This window comes from Odontesthes bonariensis, chromosome 9, assembly GCF_027942865.1.
Source record: "Odontesthes bonariensis isolate fOdoBon6 chromosome 9, fOdoBon6.hap1, whole genome shotgun sequence".
Taxonomy (NCBI): Eukaryota; Metazoa; Chordata; class Actinopteri; order Atheriniformes; family Atherinopsidae; genus Odontesthes; species Odontesthes bonariensis.
The window spans coordinates 4,832,632-4,854,464 of NC_134514.1; the positions used below are offsets into that span (position 1 = coordinate 4,832,632).

The 21,833-nt window shown below is 40.2% G+C and overlaps 3 protein-coding genes across 3 annotated transcripts in view; all 3 read left to right on the plus strand.

The window, feature by feature from the left end:
• The first annotated feature begins 356 nt into the window (after positions 1-356).
• Positions 357-8,376, plus strand: kctd14 (potassium channel tetramerization domain containing 14). Its single transcript, XM_075472792.1, has 4 exons — positions 357-515; positions 2,633-2,857; positions 2,970-3,104; positions 4,764-8,376. Exons 1-4 carry the CDS (start codon positions 462-464, stop codon positions 5,073-5,075), a joined length of 726 nt encoding a protein of 241 aa, XP_075328907.1. The 5' UTR covers positions 357-461; the 3' UTR covers positions 5,076-8,376.
• A 2,205-nt stretch (positions 8,377-10,581) lies between these two features.
• On the plus strand, positions 10,582-15,970 carry LOC142388755 (uncharacterized). Its single transcript, XM_075474304.1, has 3 exons — positions 10,582-10,656; positions 12,673-13,141; positions 15,190-15,970. Exons 1-3 carry the CDS (start codon positions 10,599-10,601, stop codon positions 15,530-15,532), a joined length of 870 nt encoding a protein of 289 aa, XP_075330419.1. The 5' UTR covers positions 10,582-10,598; the 3' UTR covers positions 15,533-15,970.
• Positions 15,971-17,071: 1,101 nt separating this feature from the next.
• ints4 (integrator complex subunit 4) overlaps positions 17,072-21,833 on the plus strand; it is a 15,183-nt gene continuing 10,421 nt past the window's right edge. The window contains exons 1-7 of the mRNA XM_075472793.1: positions 17,072-17,192; positions 17,884-18,078; positions 18,184-18,301; positions 18,592-18,698; positions 18,831-18,945; positions 19,116-19,201; positions 19,295-19,345. Coding sequence (XP_075328908.1) covers positions 17,139-17,192; positions 17,884-18,078; positions 18,184-18,301; positions 18,592-18,698; positions 18,831-18,945; positions 19,116-19,201; positions 19,295-19,345 — 726 coding nt within the window. The 5' untranslated portion in view covers positions 17,072-17,138. The remainder of the gene's footprint in view (positions 17,193-17,883; positions 18,079-18,183; positions 18,302-18,591; positions 18,699-18,830; positions 18,946-19,115; positions 19,202-19,294; positions 19,346-21,833) is intronic.

Here is a 21,833-nt window from a genome sequence, read left to right on the forward strand (position 1 = left end):
ATTACCCGGTAGGAGACAGACAAGTTTGAACTTTCTTCGTCATTTGAAGATCCATTCTGACCAGTAAGTGCTCGTCAAATTAGCTAATATCATCCTGTTAGCCTAGTCGGTAGTTAGCTAACGTTAGCTTGATATAATACGGGGTGGGGGACAGTTACTTATATCTTGTATTTTCACTTTATTAAGTTCAGATTCTGCAGGTAAAATTGCAATAATAAGGTGACTTTGACTTACTTGAGACTTGCACATGTGTGACTTGGTCTCATCTCTGCTAAACACTTTATAGGCTGCAGACATGAGGAACAGAGTCAGATATTCGGCTCCTGAGTGACTCCTCTTCTCAGCTCCATAACTGCACGTCCGGGTTAGGCCACGCCCCTTTTGCTTCTACCTGTTCGGCCAAGTTGGAAAAATAAGTCTTAATAACTCTTCCGTCTTCAGCTGGACTCAGAGAAGTGAAGATGAGCCTTCCGGACTTCAAATCCTCTGAAAAGCAGGCATCCCCCGCTCCGTCAGTAAGGAAAACTTACAGCGTGTCTCTGCTTTAAGAGGCTTTAAAGCAGGGATCTCAGGTTTTAGATGTTTCCCTGCTCCAACACACCTGATTCAGATTTAATTTATCTCTTGAAAAGATTGTTAAATTCTGCACAAACCATCTAATGTGGCATCGATCTGAAACCTGGAGGACCGTGAGATCCCTGCTTTAAAGGGTTTGTTGGAGCTTTTTCTGTCTCTCAGGAAGATAAAATCAAACTTGGAGGAAGTTTTGTCTCAGGAAATCACCTGAGACTGAGGTAGAGTCTGTCGGCCTTTCAAAGATGGAAGACGCTCACTTCTGGGGAGCTTTTTTTCATTGGATGAAAGTTTGCTCAACGGAATTTTCTCCCTTTTACACAGGAAATGTTTTAGAAGTTGATTATGTACCAGACCAGTTCTCATCAAATATATGCCCTGCTTTGCACCTATAGACCTTTATGTGTATGTGTGTGTGTGTGTGTGTGTGTGTGTGTGTGTATATATATATATATATATATATATATATACACATACACACATATGGGCAACGATTAAAACTTTTAATCTAATTAATCACATGATTTCCCTGATTAATCACGATTAATCGCATTTGTACGCAGAATCCAAAAATGAATCCAAAAGTAGTGTATAGCTTTTAGCATTTAGTTTTATTTTAAATGTGCTGCCATATGAATGAAAGTGCCATAACATTTGTTGTGCAAACACACTTTTAACATCAGCATCTTTCTGTAGTTTTTATGTAGAAGCCTCGCTCCACTGTCTGTTTCCTTGAATGACTTGCTGCTATCAGTTGTGTGTTTTGCCTTTAAAGCTGCAGTCTGCAGGATTTGTTGTTGTCATACGTAAAGTCCTACTTTTTGGCATTTTAAGAGTTTACATGATCTATCAGAACGCTTGAAGTTGAAAACGGTGACCTCCGTAGTCGCAAAATGCAAGAAATGCTTATTTTTTAACTGAAAAATAAAAAGTTATTGGTTACCTTTTACCGGTCCGGTCTGCAATTTTGTAAACAAACCTGCTGGCTTTGGAGGGACCTAGCGGGACATATAGGGGACCTAGAGAACTCATTTTTTTTTTGTATTGGGGTATTTAATGTACTACTTTCAGAATCCCCGGACAGTTCCAGGCATTATGCTTGAAAAAGAGTTGCAGACTGCAACTTTAAAGCAATAAAATGTAACTTCTCAAAAAGCCCATTAAGGAGCTCCCCCTACAGGCTTGGAGGTAATGTACGGTTACACTGTCGTAAATACAACACTCTTTCCCTTTCACGTTTCACGTTTGTTGACGAACCGGCGAGGAGTCGGAAGGTGCAAGCTATGTCGACCGAGAAGGTAAGAGTAATCAAATGTACCTGGGAGCGTGAGAGGGGTCTATTTGTTTTTGCGGTAGGTGTGCCAGAAAGCAAGTCGAAGTACTTCCGCTCAGCTCCCGGGCCGCTCCAGCAAAGTTACATAGCGCAGCTTTTCCAACTCAGACCCCCGAAGGGAATAGGAGACAGGCCAATCGTAATATTAAAACTCATTCTAGCCACACAATTTTTTTCAAGCTGTTATTTTAAGGTAGAAATGTTACATAGTATTGCTTTAAGTGATATTTTAGACTGGAACTACTACGCTGATAAGACAATTCAACTTGGCAGAGTTTACAGATGACTTTGGTTCTGTCGACTCCGCCGTCTGGAAGAACTTTAAAATGAAAATGGCCGAGTAAAAGTTCCGTACCCTTCTCCATGTTTGGTGGATCCGCCGATTACTTTCTTTTCCGGTTCCACAGCAGACAGCAACAGACTTTTACAAAATAAAAGCCTGTGAGCAACAGACTTTTACAATAATAAAATTGATAATAAAACCTGCGCTAATGCGCGATAAAATATTTATTGCCGTTAATAAATATTGAATAAATTTAAATAATTAAAATAAATACGCGATAATAACGAGTTAACTTGCCCAGCCCTAATATATATATATATGTGTATATAGTGTTTACCATACTGCTTTCTTGGCAGTTTTTGCTATATAAATAAATTTCACTTCACTTCACTTCACTAGGACTGTGAAAACATGTTAAAATGCTTTTTTTAATTTCTCCTCAGCTCTCCCCCATTGTGCAGATAAATGTCGGGGGTCACCTGTTCAGCACCACCCTGAGCACACTCAGGAAGCACCCAGAGTCCAAGCTGGCGGAGCTGTTCGGCGGACATCCCAAACTCCGCACCGACGCGCAGGGACGCTACTTCATCGACCGCGATGGCTCCCACTTCGGAGCCGTTCTGGAGTTCCTGAGGTCCGAGCTGCTGCCCACCAAGAACATCCGGGAGGTCCGATTCCTCAGCCCGACTTTCACCTCAAAAACAGATGTTGCTGGTCCAGATGTTGGAGAGTTTTAAGCCTAACGTGTGTGTGTGTGTGTGTGTGTGTGTGTGTGTGCAGGTTCACAAGGAGGCGGTGCATTACAACATCGCACCGCTGATCAAAGGTTTGGAGGAGACTCCTCAGCTGTTTGGAGAGCTGGTGGGGAGGCAGCAGTTCCTCTCCAGAGTCCCACACTACAAAGAAAACATCGAGGTGAGCTTCACCAGAACATCTGGGTTTATGAAGGCATCCAGCTTTTAGTGGTGGGGTTCTACTCCTGGGTTCAAGAAGGCAAATCTGACCTTTTTCTCAAGTTTGCATTCAGATCTACGGAAGCCCAGAGCGGACGTGGTACGTGTAAACTTTTTTCTGATGGTTTTCTCGAGATAATAATGTCGTTATCTCGAGAAAACAAAGGTCGTTTTCGAAAACCATCGGTAAATTAACAGTTTTCAATGAAAGGGGGGTAAAGATGGGTAAAAACCTTTGCCAGAAACACATATAAACACATATAAACAGGGACGCACTGGGGAGAAAAAGTGGCCTAGAAAACCATCGGTAAATTATCTCGTTATCTCGAGAAAACAATCAAAAAAAGGTTCATATGTACCATGTCCGCTCTGGGCTTCCGTACAGATCAGCAGGATAATTCTATGTTAAAGTTGGAGTAGAAATTTCCAGCCTTTTCATCTGCATTTCCACCCAACTTCAAGTTCACATCCTGCTGCATTCTCTCAGAAATGGGAAGCTTAACATCGGTCCACTTGCTTTCTGCTTTGCTATTAACGGCTATTTCTCATCAGCAGTTTTATAGTTCTCTCAAGAAAGAAATGATCTGGACCTTATCAGGTCTTTATCTAGTGTTTTATATGAAGATGAGGAAATCTTTCTTTCTTTCTTTTCCTTCTGCTGTAGGTTTTTTTTTTTCCTGTTAAAAGGGAGTTTTCCTCTCCACTGTCGCCTTGTGCATTCTCAGGATGGAGGACTCTAATTTAAGGGAAGATTCAGTGTTATATGTCGGTTTCCTTTGCCAAGATTTGAATTGATTTGATTTGACGGATAACAATGACTTGGGTTGAATTAGAATATCTTTTATTTGCTTTCAAATTGGCGCTGCGGTGGAATTATGAGGAATTATGAAGTGAGTTTTGACTGTAAACCGGACAGGGTTGGTTTTCTTCAGGGGTTTTGAGTGTCACTTCAGACTTCTCATAATATGTCATCCTTTATCAGAAATCCCATCAGGTCTCCAGCGTCATCTCTTTCTTGTTTATGTGTTGATGTAGTTTTAGTTTCTGTTTTCTTATTGGCAGAAAAAAGGCTTCAGACTCCACTTACTGAGTTGTTTGCTGACAAATCTATAGCTCAGATGGATCTTTGTGTATCCAGTTTTTCCTTTGTTTTAAAGTTGATATTTGTCCAAAAATATCTGATGTTTTTCTCGTACATTACTTTGATTTAACTGCCGACCCCTGCAGCCGTGCTGGTCTCATTTGTTCACACTTGTTGCCACTTTCATGGCAAAATAATGACAAGATTTATTCAAATTTTAAAATCAAAACGGCATGGTTCTGGTGGGAAATAGTTTTGGATATTTTATTTATAAATATTTTTTAATTTATATATTTATATTTTATTTGGATTTTTTAATTTTAATTTACCTGGACTGTTGCTTGTTTTTAAATTCATTTATATTATTTTTTTTGTTTCTCTTTATATTCTTTTATGTATTTTTAATGCTTCTTACACTCCCTGCTGCAATGCTTTTATTTTATGTGAAGCACTTTGAATTGTTTTGTACATGAAATGTGCTACAAATAAATTTGATTTTGATTTGGATATAATAGTGCAGAAATGTCACTTGTCCTGCAGGTGCTGATGCGTATCGCCCGAGCCGAGGCCATCGCCGCACGCCACTCCACCATCCTGATCTGCCTGCTGCGGACAGAGGAAGATTTGGGTTTCTATGACAACGCCATCAACAGCCTGGAAGCGGACAAGGAGTCTGTGGTGACGTTTGGGCCGTGGAAGGCGACGCCGTCGGCCAAAGACCTGCTGGACTGTGTGAAGATGGACATTGAGAGTCGGGGCTACAAAGTGAGCATCGCGCCCCACGTCACGGAGAGGAGCTTCATGTCCAGGAGCTACGACTTCTTCTACAAACTCACCTTCACCTGGTGGTGATGAGATGGCTGTTCCTGTGTTTGTGTTGAGAACAAACTGTAAACTATAAAGTTATACACTGCACTTTTATAGAAAAGCTTCTTTTTTTTAAAAACTTTAGCCAGTTAAGACACAAAGTAAAGCTTCTGTATATAACAATTTTTAGATTAAGAGCTTTGTATCTCTTTAATAACTTAACCCTAATCCCTGATAGGGGACATTTTTGTCCACGTGGGGTGAACTTTCTCCTCTAATTTCACTGTAGATACTGATACTCATCATATTTGGTCCAGTTGTGCATTTTTGACTATTTTTTTCGAATTTCAAACATACATCATATACAATGCAATTTTTCATTGTGTAGAAAAAAAAATTCCTTCATTTCTGAAAAGGGACATTTTTGTCCCCTTTTAAAACGACCTAAAAACATCATATATGAATTTTTTTTCCACTTTTTTTTTTCATAAATCTTTTATTCCACTTCAGTTCTGATCATAAGCACCAAGTTTTCAATTATTTTCAAAAAATTAACCCTTTAGATGCCAATTTGAACTTTTTAGCCCAAATTTTAAGCCTTTAGGTGCCAGTATTTTCAAAATATGGAATGCAAAGTGGAATTATTGAGTAGGGATAATTATGGTCTGGGATATGTCAATGATTAGCAACAACATTGATTTTTAGGGATTTTAAATTTTTTCCTTATGCCTGATTTAAAAAAAAAAAAAAAAAAAAAAAAAACTCCTTAATTTCTGAAAAGGGACATTTTTGTCCCCTTCTAAAATTATCCCCAAAATACCATATGTTAATATTTTTTTTCCACTTTTTTTCATAAATCTTTTCTTCCACTTCAGTTCTGATCATAACCACCAAGTTTGGAATTATTTTAAAAAAATTAACCCTTTAAATACCAGTGTATATGAGGTAAACACCAATTTCTGTTAAAAAACACACACAAAAACGGCTGTATTTTCAATATATGCATTGCAAAGTGAAATATTCTATGGGGGATTATTAGGTGTGGGATATGTCATTGATGAGCTACAACATCAGTTTTTACAGCTTTTTAGATTTTCTGCAATAGCAGATTACAGAAAAGGGTCGCATTGAGATCCATTATAATGAATACAGCATTAGACTATGGCGCACACACACACGCAGTCCAGGATTATTCGGGGTTTTCGGTTGTTGTTGCTGATCATTGACATATCCCAGACCATAATTATCCCCACTCAACAATTCCACTTTGCATTCCATATATTGAAAATATAGCAGTTTTTGTGGGTTTTTTTCTTTTTTTTTTTCTTTTTTTTACAGAAATTGGTGTTTACATCATATAAACCAGTATTTAAAGGGTTAAATTTTTGAAAATAATTGAAAACTTGGTAGTTAAGATCAGAACTGAAGTGGAATAAAAGATCTATGAAAAAAAAAGTGGAAAAAAATATTAACATATGTTTTTAGGTTGTTTTCAAAAGGGGACAAAAATGTCCGCTTTCAGAAATCAAGTTGTTTTAAATCAGGTATGAGGGTTAAAAACAAACCGGTGATTCCTTTCCAGAGGACTGTCCAACTAAAATAAGTCCAATAAGTTTTCCAAGATTCAATGTAAAAAGCAATATAAACCAACAATAAAGTCATTTGTGAAGGATTTCCTGTACACCTGCGTTAACACAACACTAATGAGGTGTGTTTTTGTCTTCTCTGAAAAACTTCACAGCTTTTTTGGGGAATTCAGTAACTGAGCGCTTATACTGCGTCACACATGCAACATTGGGCAATCCGCGGCCCACTTTAGGAGAACTGTAAAGGTCTTACGATGCAAAAGCTGAACAAGCATCCTTCCCGAAAGCAGATCAACGGCCCTAAAGTTCACCACAAAACAGGGCAGAGTACTTCAAATCTGTCAAACCACATCCTGAATGATCAGTGTGTGAAAAAACAAGAGTGGTTACAAGAGGGGTTTGTCATGTTTATTCAGAGCAGTCCTGATGAAGCAAAGCAGCATGTCTCCGACCAGCTCCGTGTAATAAAAACATGCCCACAACCAGAAGTTGAGGCTCATTGGACAGTTTCTGGAATTATTACGTTCATGGTGTGGATCCTCTTAATTACCACTGGCCTTACAGGGTGTGTGTTTAAGGCCCAAAGCGGAGATGTTTGCTCATAATGCACAGCAGCACATTTGGAGGAAACCAAACACAGCATATCAGCACAAACACCTCACACCAGCTGTCAAGCACGGTGGTGGAGGGCTGATGATGTGGGCTGGTTCTGCAGCCACAGGACCTGGGCTCCTCGCAGTCACTGAGTCCACCATGAACTCCTCTGGATACCAAAGTGTTCTGGAGTCAGATGTGAGGCCGTCTGAGAGACAGCTGAAGCTGGGCTGAAACTGGCTCATCAACAGGACAAAGATCCCAAACACAGCAGTTGTTTTTTTTAAATTATATTGATGTATGTTTACCTTAATATTAAAAGGGGGTGTGCTTTCTTTTTCACAAGGATGATAAAATTGCAATCAAATAAAAATGTTTAAATATGAGAAACGGGGGGTGACCCTCTCCACATCTTTTGATACCTCGTTTTTTTTACAGACTTGTTGACGGTTATTATTTTTGCCCCGTCATCTTTTTTTTTCTCAAACTTTTTCTCTCTTGCTTGTGTGTGAGGTTTAGATGTGATTTTATTCTTTATTCCTGTATTTTTAAACCTCGAACCAGGAATGCAGATAGAACTCCAGGCCTCTAAAAATGATACAAACAGTGTCAGAATGGAAATAGATTGGGAAACTTCTGATTGTAGTTGGATCTATAGTGACTCTTTTAGTTTTTATTTGTGACCAAACTATCACAAAATTTCACAAATTCCTGCCAACCAGCTCATAACCTTTACTACGGTTACTGTTACTCTGACTGAACTTTTACAAGTTTAAGTATAAAGTATAAAATCCTGGGGGATTTTGAAACTTTTTCTCTCTTTTCTTGCCTTTGTCCCAGCTTTTAAAACAGGATGCTTGAGTCAAATTTAGAAGAACTGAAAGAGGATTTACAACAATATGTCTTGTATCTATCCTGTAAATTAAATCCATGCTCCTGAAGTTTGCACAAAAATGTCAGATTAGATTTACTGTCAGGGGTGCTACTAAGAAATTGTACACAATCTGGCAACCATTTTTGACCTTTGTTGAAGACATGGACGCTGACAGCATTGCAAAATGTAACTTTATTTCTCTTGTTGTTTTTTTTTTATTTTTTATGGTGGTCTGGCTGTATAATGAGTAATATGTTTGTTCTTTGTCTGGTGCGGGTGGGGATGGGACGGGTGAATGGGGGAAGTTTTTGTTTTGCTCACTCATTGTTGTTTGTTTGTTTGCATGTTGTGTTTATCTTGTCTACTATTTGAAAATTCAATAAAAAGACCTTGATCAAAAAAAAAAAAAATGTCAGATGGATTTCTTGCAGTTATAGCAATGTTCCCACAAGATGTAAAATAACACGGAGGACACGGTGTCAGGACAGGAAACCTGCTGAACAAGCTGGATGGATGCATTCTAACATTTCTTTGTGCTTTCTTGCAGCCTCACAGAGCAACAGCTCCAGATTTGTGCATTTTTGCCGTTTTTTCTTGATTAATTGCTCCTGCTCTTTTTAAATATTCTCTGAATGTTCTTTACCGACAGCTTTCAAGTTCAGCCGAGCTGTCAAGTGCAAACCAAACGGCCCACAGGAAGAAGGTCATGAGGCTCTCCGCTAGAATATCAGATCGAAGCAGGTTTCCGTCCCGACTCGAGTGTTAAAATGCAACGTAGAGGTACTTCCACCACAGTGTGTCACAATTCTACATCCTCACAACAAAGGGAGAAACTGTGCAGATGAAAGCGTTTCACACCTTGGATTACATTAACAGTGACACCGATAACACTCATAAGGAGAATGTTTTGTTTATGTTTCATAGAAAACTGCAGATTTTCCCAGAATCTTCTGCAGACTGAGCAACTACAAAAAAACAAAACAATACAAATCTCAATAGCAAATGTTTTATCCACAGTAGAACATGCAAAACATCGATCTTAATTTAAAAAAAGTTGACATTTTATTGTTTTATGATAAGCATTAAGCATCTTGAATTGGTTGGCTGCAACACATCTAAAAAAAAGCAACAAAAGGCTGGAAAAGTAAGTGGTACCAAGAAGAGTCATGTTGCAGCTAATTAGCTTAATTAGCAACAGATCAGTAACATGGCTGGATGTAAAAGGAGCACCTGAGAGAGTCAGAGTCTCTCAGAAATAAAGAAAAAGTTGTAAAAACTGCTTCTACAAATTGGGAAGCAGTTACACATTATTGTTCCTCGATGTAAAATTGTGAAGACTTTGAATATTCCATCAACTGGAGCACATAATATCATGAAAATACTCGAATACATGAATACTGGATGTCTGTGAACACAGCTCACTGTAACGTCCACAGATGCAGGTTAAAGGTCCATCAGGCAGAGAAGAAACCACATGTAAACATGACCCAGAAACTCTGCCGTCTTCTCTGGACCAAAGCTCGTTTAAAATTAACTGAGGCAAAGAGGAAAACTGTTCTGTGGTCAGATGGATCAGAACCTGATGCTGCGTCCTCCAGACTAAAGAGGAGAGGGACCATCGAGCTTGTTCTGGAAAAGGCTCGATTAGAGCAACACATGCTCCCTTCTTCAGGGAAGGCCTTGCATATTTCAGCAAGACAATGTTAAACCACATCCTGCATCTATTCTAACAGCATGGCTTCATAGTAGAAGAGTCTAAACTGACCTGCCTGATTATATCAGACAGGAATGGGACAGCAGCTGGTCTCCTCAGTTCCAGATGTTGTTAAAAGAGGAGGAGATGCTACACAGTGGGAAACACGGACCTGTCCCCAACTTTTTAGAGACGTTTTGCTGCCGTCAAATTCATGGCATGGTCATTTTTTAAGGCTCAAATGATTTGAACAGGTTTAAATTTTAGAATTAGAACAAAGAAAATATGAGTTTTTACAACGAGAGGAGAGAAAGATCACACAGCATCACAAGGTTTGAAATTAAGTAGAGAAGTTATTCTAGATTAAATAATACTGAAAATAAGTAAAACACGAACATTATCTTTTTGAGTTGGCATTCTGCTTTACGTGTATGTTTCTTAAATTAAAGATTCTTTAAAGTAAAGCAGAAGCAGATCATAACTATTCAGCTGTGGTCTTAGTTTAACTGAGTACAAGAAGGAGCTTTAGCAAATCAAAAGTGACTGAAATGCATTGATGATAAAATGATTTGCAAGTGAGTGTGTTGCTGTTGCATTAATCAGCACTGCGGGCATCATTTAATGTGTGCAGCAGAAAACTGTGCAGCCCTTTTTATAATCTTGACTATTTCATAGATGATGCTGAGAAACTGCAAGCCTGCTGGCAGTGAAGCTGAGCGTCCCCTTCAGCTGAGGGCGACACAGGAAATGAAGACACCTTTGTAGCCGAGCGGCTGCAGTGGTGAAGCAGCCAGAGTTTTGGTAGCGGTGATATCACAAACATGACGGACATAAAAGACATGATGACAGTTCTGCTGCTTGCCAGTCTGCTCCCTGGAGGTAAGCTTTAATTCCCGTGTTAATATGTCTTTAATTTGGTCCGGCTTTGGTTCTGGACGGTGGTGTCAGATGTTTTCAGAGATTTTACTCAAACAGAACGCTGAAAATTCTGTCTGACAATTATAGAGTTCCACAAGTGGAAATATCAAAGTATGATTAGGAAACTGCACTTAGTTCTGAGTTCTACAGTAAAAGCAATGAGCCTATAACTCTTAACATGATGCGGCATTATATCATTATGTTATCAGTGTGTTTTCATTGATATAAAAGCAGTATTTTACAGTTTTATCTGTATTGTGATGGAGACCAAAGTTTCTGACAATTATAGGATCACTTTCTTTGTTTTAAAAAAAAATCACCTCAAAGTAAAATCTACTGTCCAAAAGTCCAAATGATCAAACTGACTGAATATTTAGTTATTAAAAAAAAGACAACTAGTGTCTGATTAAACTTGTGAATCCATGACACAGCATCACGCAGTGTTTCAGTGGCTCCTGGTTCATTCTGTGAGTAAATAATTGTACTGAAAAGTACATTTTCCTATGAAATATGCTAGATTATGGAGGTAAAAAGTATCAAAAACTGGTCCTTGAGTGAAAGTAGTTCTAAATTCTTCCATTTTTCTGTTGTCATACTGTCTATTTTATGTTTCTCAACCTCACCGAATATGCTTTTGTTATTCCAGAACAACCAATAATTAATGTTGTTTTTCTCCGTACCAGAAGGATTAATATAATAGTCTGAGTCATTACGTTTAAGCTAAACATCTAAAGCATCAAAAGTGAGAGTACTTATTCTTGGCAAATGTCCCTTGTAGATATTTTTATGAGTTAAGTGACACAATTTGATGAGATTGAGCTGAAAAGCCCTAACAGAGCACTTTTGGATCAGAGGCTAATTGTCAACTTGGAACTATTGGAATAATATTAACAATAGAATATATCCCATAATCTAGATTTGAAAAGTTGAGAGGCTGTGATATCTTGGACTAATGGAGCAGTTTATCAGAATAAATGCAGACATATATTAGGTTTCAGGATGATTCTGTGGTTCATAAATAGCAGTTAGCTCCACAGAAAGATTAATTAAACCTAGTGGGTTTTAATAGCACAACTAAAAGCCCGAGTGAGCCATGAAATTAGTTTCCTTGCTTGTGTGTGAGGTTCAGATGTGATTTTATTCTTTATTCCTGTATTTTTAAACCTCGAACCAGAATGCAGATAGAATTCCAGGCCTCTAAAAATGATACAACCAGTGTCAGAAGGGAAATTGATTGGGAAACTTCTGATTGTAGTTGGATCTATAGTGACTCTTTTAACCAACCAGCTGGAGTGCTTTTAATTTCAACAATTTTTATTGATTTTTCACAATGAATTATCGAACAGACACACAGACAGCAATAACAATAATGAAATAAAATAAGTACATTCAGGTATCTTAAGAAATACAGTATATATTTAAAAAGGATAAATAAAATAAATAAATGTGTAATAACAATAATAACAATACTAGTAATAATAATGATAATAAGGGTAATTAAAAGATCAAATAAATAAAAAATAAATAAATGAATAAGTAAATAAATAAAATAAAGTAAATAATAATAAGACTAGTTTGAAGAGGGAAAGGGGGGGGGTCCGTTCCCACTTCTGTATTGGTGTCTTAATCCTCATTTAACGGAGTTTGTAAGCTTTTGTAATATTCTAGAAAGGGGGTCCAAATCCTCTCAAATTTTTGCAAGGAGCCTTTAAGGGTATATCTGATTTTCTCAAGCGTAAGAAGGTGCATTATATGTTTTATCCATTGTGGAAAGGTGGGAGGAGTGGCTTTCTTCCAGGAGAGAAGAATGAGGCGTCTCGCAATCAGGGAAGTAAATGCTATGACTACCCCTGCTTTGCCTTTCAGGGGTGCATCCAAATAGAGCACATATGGGGTTTGGGATGATAACTTTTTGAAACATTTTGCTGTAGGATGGAGTGCTTTTTAATATCTGAAATCTCATGGTGCTGTCACCAGGTGTGAGATGCCAAAAGGAGGCTGTGTTTGTGTACAGCATCCTCGGAGGTGAGGCCCTCCTTCCTTGCACCAAACTGGTCGCCACCGACTGCTCGGCCGTCACCTGGACCTTCTTCAAGGTGAAGTACACGGAGGTGGTGAGCGGCGGGCGGGTGAACGCAGACTCAGACAGAGCCGGCCGTATGACTGTCACATCCAACTGCTCAGTCATCATCCGTGACCTCGGCGTGGAAGACGCAGGCTCCTACGCCTGCCTGCATCAGCAGCAGGTCTTCACTGACGTGTACCTTTCCCTCCTCACCATCACATCGGCCTCCTCCGTCACCGAGCTGCAGCCTGGGGGGAACCTCGTCCTCAGCTGCATCCTCTTCACTTACTTCGATGCAGGGAGCTGCAAGGCGTACTCCAGCGGAGTGTTTGGCCTGCGCTGGCAGAAGGAGGACAGGACCCTGCTGCCCGATGACACAAGGTAGTTTGTTCTCTGTTCATAAAAAAACTAAATAAAGATATTAACAAGATGGTAAACTAAACATTTAGTTTGGAAAATGAGAGATTGGAAAACCAAAAACTGACTTAAAGGATCAAAACACTCAGAACCCTCAGAATTTATTTTCCATACTATGTAAGGAAGTGAGATCATTTCTCTTGAATGACAACAAATCAAATCAAAATACCAAAGACAACATACGTTAAGCAGACTTTCAACAGTTTCCTTCTTTGGTTTCTGCTCAAGATGTGTATCATAAAAATATATTTAAATGAAAATACTTTGATAAAAAAGTAGGACAAAACACGATGACAGCGATAAGAACACGATAACAAAGATAAAAACGCGATAACAATAAAAACACGATAACAAAGATAAAAACACGATAACAAAGATAAAAACACAGTAATAGAACGCGTTAATTTCACAAATCAAAATATCTGAATATATAAAAGTGGCATTTCAGAAAACACAACAGAAAAAACATCCAAGAAGCCACAACACATCAACGTAACTGGGGCATTTTGTGTTTGTGGTTGGACAGAACAAACTGTTCAGGGCTGAGTAGACTGTACTCATTCACTCATCACTCTCCCCACAGTATTTAGTCTCCTCGCTCCTTCCAGTCCTCGTCAGATTCTCCGTCTAACTACCCCGTTAAACTCTCCCTGATTTTTCCCCTCGTCAGTTCTCGTTCCAGCCTGGTTTGAAATTTCTTGGGTGTTTTTTGTTTGTACAAGTTTAGTTTATAGTGTTCCAGCTTGGCTGTGATTTTCATTTATATTTATAATAAACCCCTTCAAGTTACCTTTTGGCTCTTGTCACCTGGGTCCTCCTCCACTGTCAAACCCTGACAGACATGAGCTTTTTATCTTATCAACTAACTTTGTTCGATGAACCAAAGCTTAATATTATTCCAGAATATGTTAAAGGGATAGTTCTCCTAAAGTTAGTTCCAAAGCAATGATAGAATTTATAATCTGTTTTCGCCCCCTCAGTTTGTTCCACACACACACATACAGTGTGAGATACAGCATAGTTTGTAATGACTGCATGTGATGGACTGGGTTAAAGGGATAGTTCGCCTCTTTTGACATGAAGCTGTATGACATCCCATATCAGCAACATCATTTCTGAACATTTTCTTACCCCCTGCTGCGTCCTGTGAGCAGAGTTCCAGCCTCGTTTTGGCGTTGACAAAAGTAGCCCGGCTAGTTGGCTGGGGCCACAAAAATAAAGCGTTTTGCTTCTCAAAACAATATGCGTTCAAAAGAGTAATACATTTGCATCAGAAAATCGTTCTTCAGGAAAAAGTCAGACCTCACAATCGCTTGGCCCTATTTTTCTCTCCCTTCGTATTGCTGCCTGCTGTGTAGACCGAAGTGCAGACCGAGCAGTCCCCTGCTTCCGAGCACCAAACACCATAACAGGCGCGGCTGTCGGCAGGCGGCAGCAGGCAGTGATACGAAGGGAGAGAAAATAGGGCCAAGCGATTGTGAGGTCTCACTTTTTCCTGGAGAACGATTTTGTGATGCAAATGTATTACTCTTTTGAACGCATATTGTTTTGAGAAGTAAAACGCTTTATTTTTGTGACCCCAGCCAACTAGCCGGACTACCTTCATCAACGCCAAAACGAGGCTGGAACTCTGCTCACAGGATGCAGCAGGGGGTAAGAAAATGTTCAGAAATGATGTTGCTGATATGGGATGTTACACAGCTTCATGTCAAAAGAGGCGAACTATCCCTTTAAGAGTGCTAATTATCAGTTAGAAACAGGTTGCTGTTTGTGTCAAACTCAGCTCACAGCAATGAAAGCTGAGGTCGGCCGGTGTTTCTAACTGATAATCAGCTTCTGGGCAACACGAACACTCTAAAACACAGAAAAATAATATTAAGCTTTGGTTCTCCAAACAAAGTTAGTTGATAAGATAAAAGATTTCAGATAAAAGATTTGACTTCACTGCTGACAAACATAAAATGTAAAAAACACTGACCGAAATTTGGGTGATTATACTCCCCTCTGTGCAGGTACCAGCTGATTGAGAACACACGCTGTAACATCACTTTGGTCACAAAGCTGCAGACGGAGGACAACAACCGAAGGTGGAGGTGTCAGGTCAACGTCACTGAACACAGCAGGGCTGCATTTCTGGACTTCAAATCCTCCTTTTTGTTTCAAAACACTCCCGCAGCCCAGACTCCGAAGCCTGCGGTCCACACAGAGTGCTCTTTCCAGCTGCCCATCAGCCGCATCGTGCTGGTTGTGACTCTGCCACTCATGCTGTGTGTCGTGGGGTTCTTCACATGGCGAGCAGATCAGAAGAGGGCCAAGACGTCCGCAGCTGCCTTCGAGCTGCAGGAAGTTCGCTAACTCTTTGTTCTGTTTTGGCCTCATTAAAAAAAATTGAATGTAATACAAAGGTTATTTTTATTACAACTCAGATTCTGACCCACAACCATATATCTCATATCATACACATGATTTTATAATTGTGTGGTCACACGATGGATTTCTGTCATGTCGTACTTTTTCCAAACCAGAAAAATAAAAACAGGTCTGAGTTACGGGTGGAATGAAGTGTGAGAGTAAATACAGAATTAATAAAAAAGTTATTTTTTCTTTATGCTGCAGGAGATCGATGCTGTTGGCCCAGTTGATCCTGCCTAAAACGTACACTGGAAAAAATCAAAGTCTTACCAAGTATATTTGTCTCATTTCAGGTCCAAATATCTCATTAGACTTAATATCAGACACAACTGCCTAACAAGTACTATTTCAGCTAGATATAGGGACTTGTTTGAAGACAATACATCTGGAATATCTTGTTAAATGAAAAAGTCTTGAAAACAAATTGTTTTGAGTCATATTTCATATGAAACAAGCTTTTTTTTTTCATTTGAAGAGGTTTTTAAGCTAATTTCAAGATCACTTTTAACTCAAAAGTCCTAAATATCACATTTTATTTCAAGAAATCTTGACAAGCCGATTTTCACTAGTTCCATTGGCAGATTTTTTTTGCTTATTTCAAGCAAAAACGTCTTGTATTTGTTGTTTTTTAACTTATTTTTGGAGGGGCATTTTTTCCAGTGTACAGATATGTTTTCAGATGTTTAACACAGACTTTACTAAGGCTGAATTTGGGAGGTAGCTTTAAGCAAAAGTCTTCATCTTGTAAGGAAATTACAGGTAGGTTAAAAGCTGGAGGAACACAAAGGAATGGGTGGCAATGTGCCGTATTTTTCATGCACGTTTAAATGATTAAACATGTATTTTAAGAAGTTTTTTTTCTGCATATCAAGCCATCGACTTTCATTTAATTGTAATTCCCCAAATAACTGAGCAGCTGATCTTTTCTTCCCTCGTCGTGTCATCGTCAGAAGGGTAAAAGCAGCGGCCTCAGTTGTTTTAAATAGATGTAGAACAGGCTGCAGTGGCAGCTGTATCAGTAGTTGTGGAGATTAGATTTATTGGATGTATTTTTAATCTATCAATTAAAGGTAGAGATGATGAGTAGGACAGATTAACTTTCTCCCTTTTTACTTTGTTCTGTAATGTAGTAATGTTGCTGTGAAATGTTTAAAAAGTGTCTTGAATAAATTGAAATTCTTAATCAAATTGATCAGTTTGAGATGTTTTTGTGGCATTTTTTGTAACCTGTTATCATGTTTGTTACCAGAGATCTTTATACTTTACGTACGACTGTTTAAATATTCTTTTAAAACACATATTTGCAGAGAGAGAGAGAGAGAGAGAGAGAGATAGATAGATAGATAGATAGATAGATAGATAGATAGATAGATAGAGAGAGAGAGAGAGAGAGAGAGAGAGAGAGAGAGAGAGAGAGAGAGAGAGAGAGATTGAGTCAGGTGTAATTTACCAAACGCGTTTTAGTTCTTAACCCGTAGTTACGGGAAGAGTGTAGGGACAATTCCGTACTCTGAATGAGACAGCTTCAGACATTTAGCTTTCCCTGGAAATGGCAGCGCATTTGAAAAAGCGAGTTTATGAGGAGTTTTCCAAAGTTGTCCAGGTGAGCACATGAAATCCTAATTTCGTTGCTTGAAGTCGACCCATGAGCTAAATACTGAAGATGCGGCTACAAGCTAACTAGCTTGTTTGCTAATAGCTAACAGCCTGCCGGTCACAGTCACAACACACCCTCCCTGTGGCGTGTTGCTTTCTTCCCCACGAAGCTACTGTTTAAACTTAAATTAGGATGTTAATTGTCGTTAATGTGACGAAATGTACCTGAACTCTAGGGAGCTAACAACCTCAGACCGAGTTAATTAGCTCAGGCTAACGTTGGCCAATATGGGTGCTAATATTTGATTATCAGTATTTTCTTTCTGTACCAACAGTTAGAATTTGAACTTCCTGCCTTTACTTTTTACGTTTTCAGGTAGATACAGTCATAGACTGACTGTATATTTACGAGATGGTGTGTGGTTATCACACCGTGTTTACTCAGCACACCCATGAGATGTGCAGCAGAACAAATCCACCAAATCCTGTTCTTATCAGTTTACACTGACAACAACTGAGGTGAAAGGTCAGATTTCCTGAGATGTTAGCTTTAAAAGTATGAAACAGTGGAAAAATTAGAGAACAAGCTGCAGTAAGTTGTGTTGGTGCTTATTTAATTTGACAGATTTTGTCACCTGGAGGAAAGACAGAAAGCACAGTACAGAAGTTCTCAGTTCAGTTTGTTTGTGCGTGCACAGATTCCCCATGAAGAAGCTCCGGCCAAGAAGCTGCGCCTGTCCAAACCCAGTAAGTCTGCAGCTCTGCACATCGATCTCTGTAAAGCCACCAACCCCACCGATGCCCTGCAGTACCTGCTGCAGTTTGCACGCAAGCCCGTGGAGGTGGAGAGTGTGGAGGGTGTGATCAGGATCCTGCTGGAGCACTACTACAAGGTGAGGATAAAACCAAAGCCAGAAGCATGTTTATCTGGTTCAGCTTCAGCTGAGACGTACACCCGAAACACTTCTGACGTTGACGGTGATGATTTGCTCTCTCAGGAGACGGATAACTCTGTGAGACTGAAGATCGCCTCTCTGCTGGGCCTGCTGTCCAAAACACACAGCTTCAGCCCCGACTGCATCGTTGATGACGCCATTAACACACTCAACAATGAGAGTGAGCCACATTTACAGTCTGTTTACACTGCTGATTATTGTATTCCTTAATGTCAAGTTTTATAGTATTTTTCTACTCTATAGTCTTAGTTTGAGGAATTTTATTAAGAGTTTCTAGAAGTCTCTTTAGGAGTTTGCAGTGTAAGATACCATCAGAGGAAAAAAGAAAACACTTATTTACGCTTTAACATGAAAACAGATTATCTTAAAAACATTTTCTTCGACCCCCGAAACAGTAACTGTCACATTCAACAAATGCGATTTGTTCATTGTGAGTTTCGGTGTCGACAGAGTCCCATCAGGTCCTCGCCCAGCTGCTGGACACCCTGCTGGTCATTGGAGCACAACTGCCTGAGAGTCCTGCGGTCAGACTGAGGCTCATAGAGGTGGCTTGCAAGGTAACACACACAACCAATTACACACAGTTCATGGACTGTACTTATCACTAAGCTTTTATGAGCTCAAGGGGATTTTCTGCACAAAACAACAAACTCCATTTGTTTTTTTCATAATTTCTTCCTTCCTTTTAGCATCTGTCTGACACCTATTTCGGGGTGAGAAACAAGTGTCTGCAGCTCCTGGGATGTCTTGGCATAGTGGACACTCCTCTGACCAAAGACAACGAGGGACCGAGCACATCTTTAGGTCAGAACCATCGCTCATGTCTCTGTATTTACAAAACCTATAAAACTAAACTTCACAAATAGGTTTGAGTATACTTTTTTTATATAATTGTAGAGTCTTTGACTTAATTATGGGTCATGATTGTGTTCTGATCCGTTGTATTATTTTGGTTTATTTGTATTAAACTGCAGGAGGAGTGAGGGATGTCCAGAGTATCATAAGCGACCACTTTTCCGACCAGGACCCCAGAGTGCGCACTGCAGCCATAAAAGCCATGGTAGGACACAGCAAAACACACATGTGCAGACCAAAGCATAACCAGTGTCACATGTATGTAAGTCAGTTCTGTTTGTCCCTGTTTGTTTTCCAGCTGCAGCTTCATGAGCGAGGAATGAAGATTAATCAGATCATTTATGACCAGGTACAGGCACTGTTTGTTTTTACCAGAAGCTATGTGCTAATGCTTGTGCTAATGCTTGTGCTAATGCTTGTGCTAATTTAATCTATGTGGGAGATTTAAGCTGCATTTCCACCACAGGGACTTTGTCCAGTGACTGGGGACTTTTGGAGGGTTTCCACTTTTTCCACTACAGGTTCCAGCGATTAAACAACGTAACAAGGAAATATTTTACCTTCTAAAATCGTCCTGGTCAGATGGCAGTTATTCACACAATCAACTGTTTCTGATCCACTCTTTACTCCCAGCATCTTGTTTACACAGTCTCTCCACCGTAACTTGAAACCTTAAGTTTCCCCGCAGAAAAAGTTATTACTGCTTGTAGACACAACGTTTAAACTCAGCTGTAAACGAACAAGCAAACAGATGCAGTCTGAAGGGACACGTTAGCTTCACGCAAACGGATGCAGTCTGAAGGGACACGTTAGCTTCATGCAAACAGATGCAGTCTGAAGGGACACGTTAGCTTCATGCTAACAGATGCAATCTGAAGGGACACGTTAGCTTCATGCAAACAGATGCAGTCTGAAGGGACACGTTAGCTTAATGCAAACGGATGCAGTCTGAAGGGACACGTTAGCTTCATGCAAACAGATGCAGTCTGAAGGGACACGTTAGCTTCATGCAAACAGATCCAGTCTGAAGGGACACGTTAGCTTCATGCTAACAGATGCAGTCTGAAGGGACACGTTAGCTTCATGCTAACAGATGCAATCTGAAGGTACATGTTAGCTTCATGCAGACAGATGCAGTCTGAAAGGACATGTTAGCTTCATGCTAACAGATGCAGTCTGAAGGGACACGTTAGCTTCATGCTAATAGATCCAGTCTGAAGGGACACGTTAGCTTCATGCTAATAGATCCAGTCTGAAGGGACACGTTAGCTTCATGCTAACAGATGCAATCTGAAGGGACACGTTAGCTTCATGCAAACAGATGCAGTCTGAAGGAACACGTTAGCTTCATGCAGACAGATGCAGTCTGAAGGCACACGTTAGCTTCATGGTAACAGATGCAGTCTGAAGGCACACGTTAGCTTCATGCAGACAGATGCAGTCTGAAGGCACATGTTAGCTTCATGCAGACAGATGCAGTCTGAAGGCACACGTTAGCTTCATGCAGACAGATGCAGTCTGAAGGCACACGTTAGCTTCATGCAGACAGATGCAGTCTGAAGGCACACGTTAGCTTCATGCAGACAGATGCAGTCTGAAGGGACACGTTAGCTTCATGCAGACAGATGCAGTCTGAAGGCACACGTTAGCTTCATGCAGACAGATGCAGTCTGAAGGGACACGTTAGCTTCATGCTAACAGATGCAGTCTGAAGGCACACGTTAGCTTCATGCTAACAGATGCAGTCTGAAGGGACACGTTAGCTTCATGCTAACAGATGCAGTCTGAAGGGACACGTTAGCTTCATGCTAACAGATGCAATCTGAAGGTACATGTTAGCTTCATGCAGACAGATGCAGTCTGAAAGGACATGGTAGCTGCATGCTAACAGATGCAGTCTGAAGGGACACGTTAGCTTCATGCTAATAGATCCAGTCTGAAGGGACACGTTAGCTTCATGCTAACAGATGCAATCTGAAGGGACACGTTAGCTTCATGCAAACAGATGCAGTCTGAAGGGACACGTTAGCTTCATGCAGGCAGATGCAGTCTGAAGGCACATGTTAGCTTCATGCAGACAGATGCAGTCTGAAGGGACACGTTAGCTTCATGCAGACAGATGCAGTCTGAAGGGACACGTTAGCTTCATGCAGACAGATGCAGTCTGAAGGCACACGTTAGCTTCATGCAAACAGATCCAGTCTGAAGGCACACGTTAGCTTCATGCAGACAGATGCAGTCTGAAGGGACACGTTAGCTTCATGCAGACAGATGCAGTCTGAAGGCACACGTTAGCTGCATGCTAACAGATGCAATCTGAAGGGACACGTTAGCTTCATGCAAACAGATGCAGTCTGAAGGGACACGTTAGCTTCATGCAGACAGATGCAGTCTGAAGGCACACGTTAGCTTCATGCAGACAGATGCAGTCTGAAGGCACACGTTAGCTTCATGCAGACAGATGCAGTCTGAAGGGACACGTTAGCTTCATGCTAACAGATGCAGTCTGAAGGCACACGTTAGCTTCATGCAGACAGATGCAGTCTAAAGGCACACGTTAGCTTCATGCAAACAGATCCAGTCTGAAGGCACACGTTAGCTTCATGCAGACAGATGCAGTCTGAAGGCACACGTTAGCTTCATGCAAACAGATGCAGTCTAAAGGCACACGTTAGCTTCATGCAGACAGATGCAGTCTGAAGGGACACGTTAGCTTCATGCAGACAGATGCAGTCTGAAGGGACACGTTAGCTTCATGCAGACAGATGCAGTCTGAAGGGACACGTTAGCTTCATGCAGACAGATGCAGTCTGAAGGCACACGTTAGCTTCATGCAG

Coding starts and splice junctions, on each gene's coding strand:
- kctd14 (XM_075472792.1), top strand. CDS start 462: ATGAGCCTTCCGGACTTCAAATCCTCTGAAAAGCAGGCATCCCCCGCT. Junction 516..2,632: donor AGGCATCCCCCGCTCCGTCA/GTAAGGAAAACT, acceptor ATTTCTCCTCAG/CTCTCCCCCATTGTGCAGAT. Junction 2,858..2,969: donor CCACCAAGAACATCCGGGAG/GTCCGATTCCTC, acceptor GTGTGTGTGCAG/GTTCACAAGGAGGCGGTGCA.
- LOC142388755 (XM_075474304.1), top strand. CDS start 10,599: ATGACGGACATAAAAGACATGATGACAGTTCTGCTGCTTGCCAGTCTG. Junction 10,657..12,672: donor TGCCAGTCTGCTCCCTGGAG/GTAAGCTTTAAT, acceptor TGCTGTCACCAG/GTGTGAGATGCCAAAAGGAG. Junction 13,142..15,189: donor CTGCTGCCCGATGACACAAG/GTAGTTTGTTCT, acceptor CCCTCTGTGCAG/GTACCAGCTGATTGAGAACA.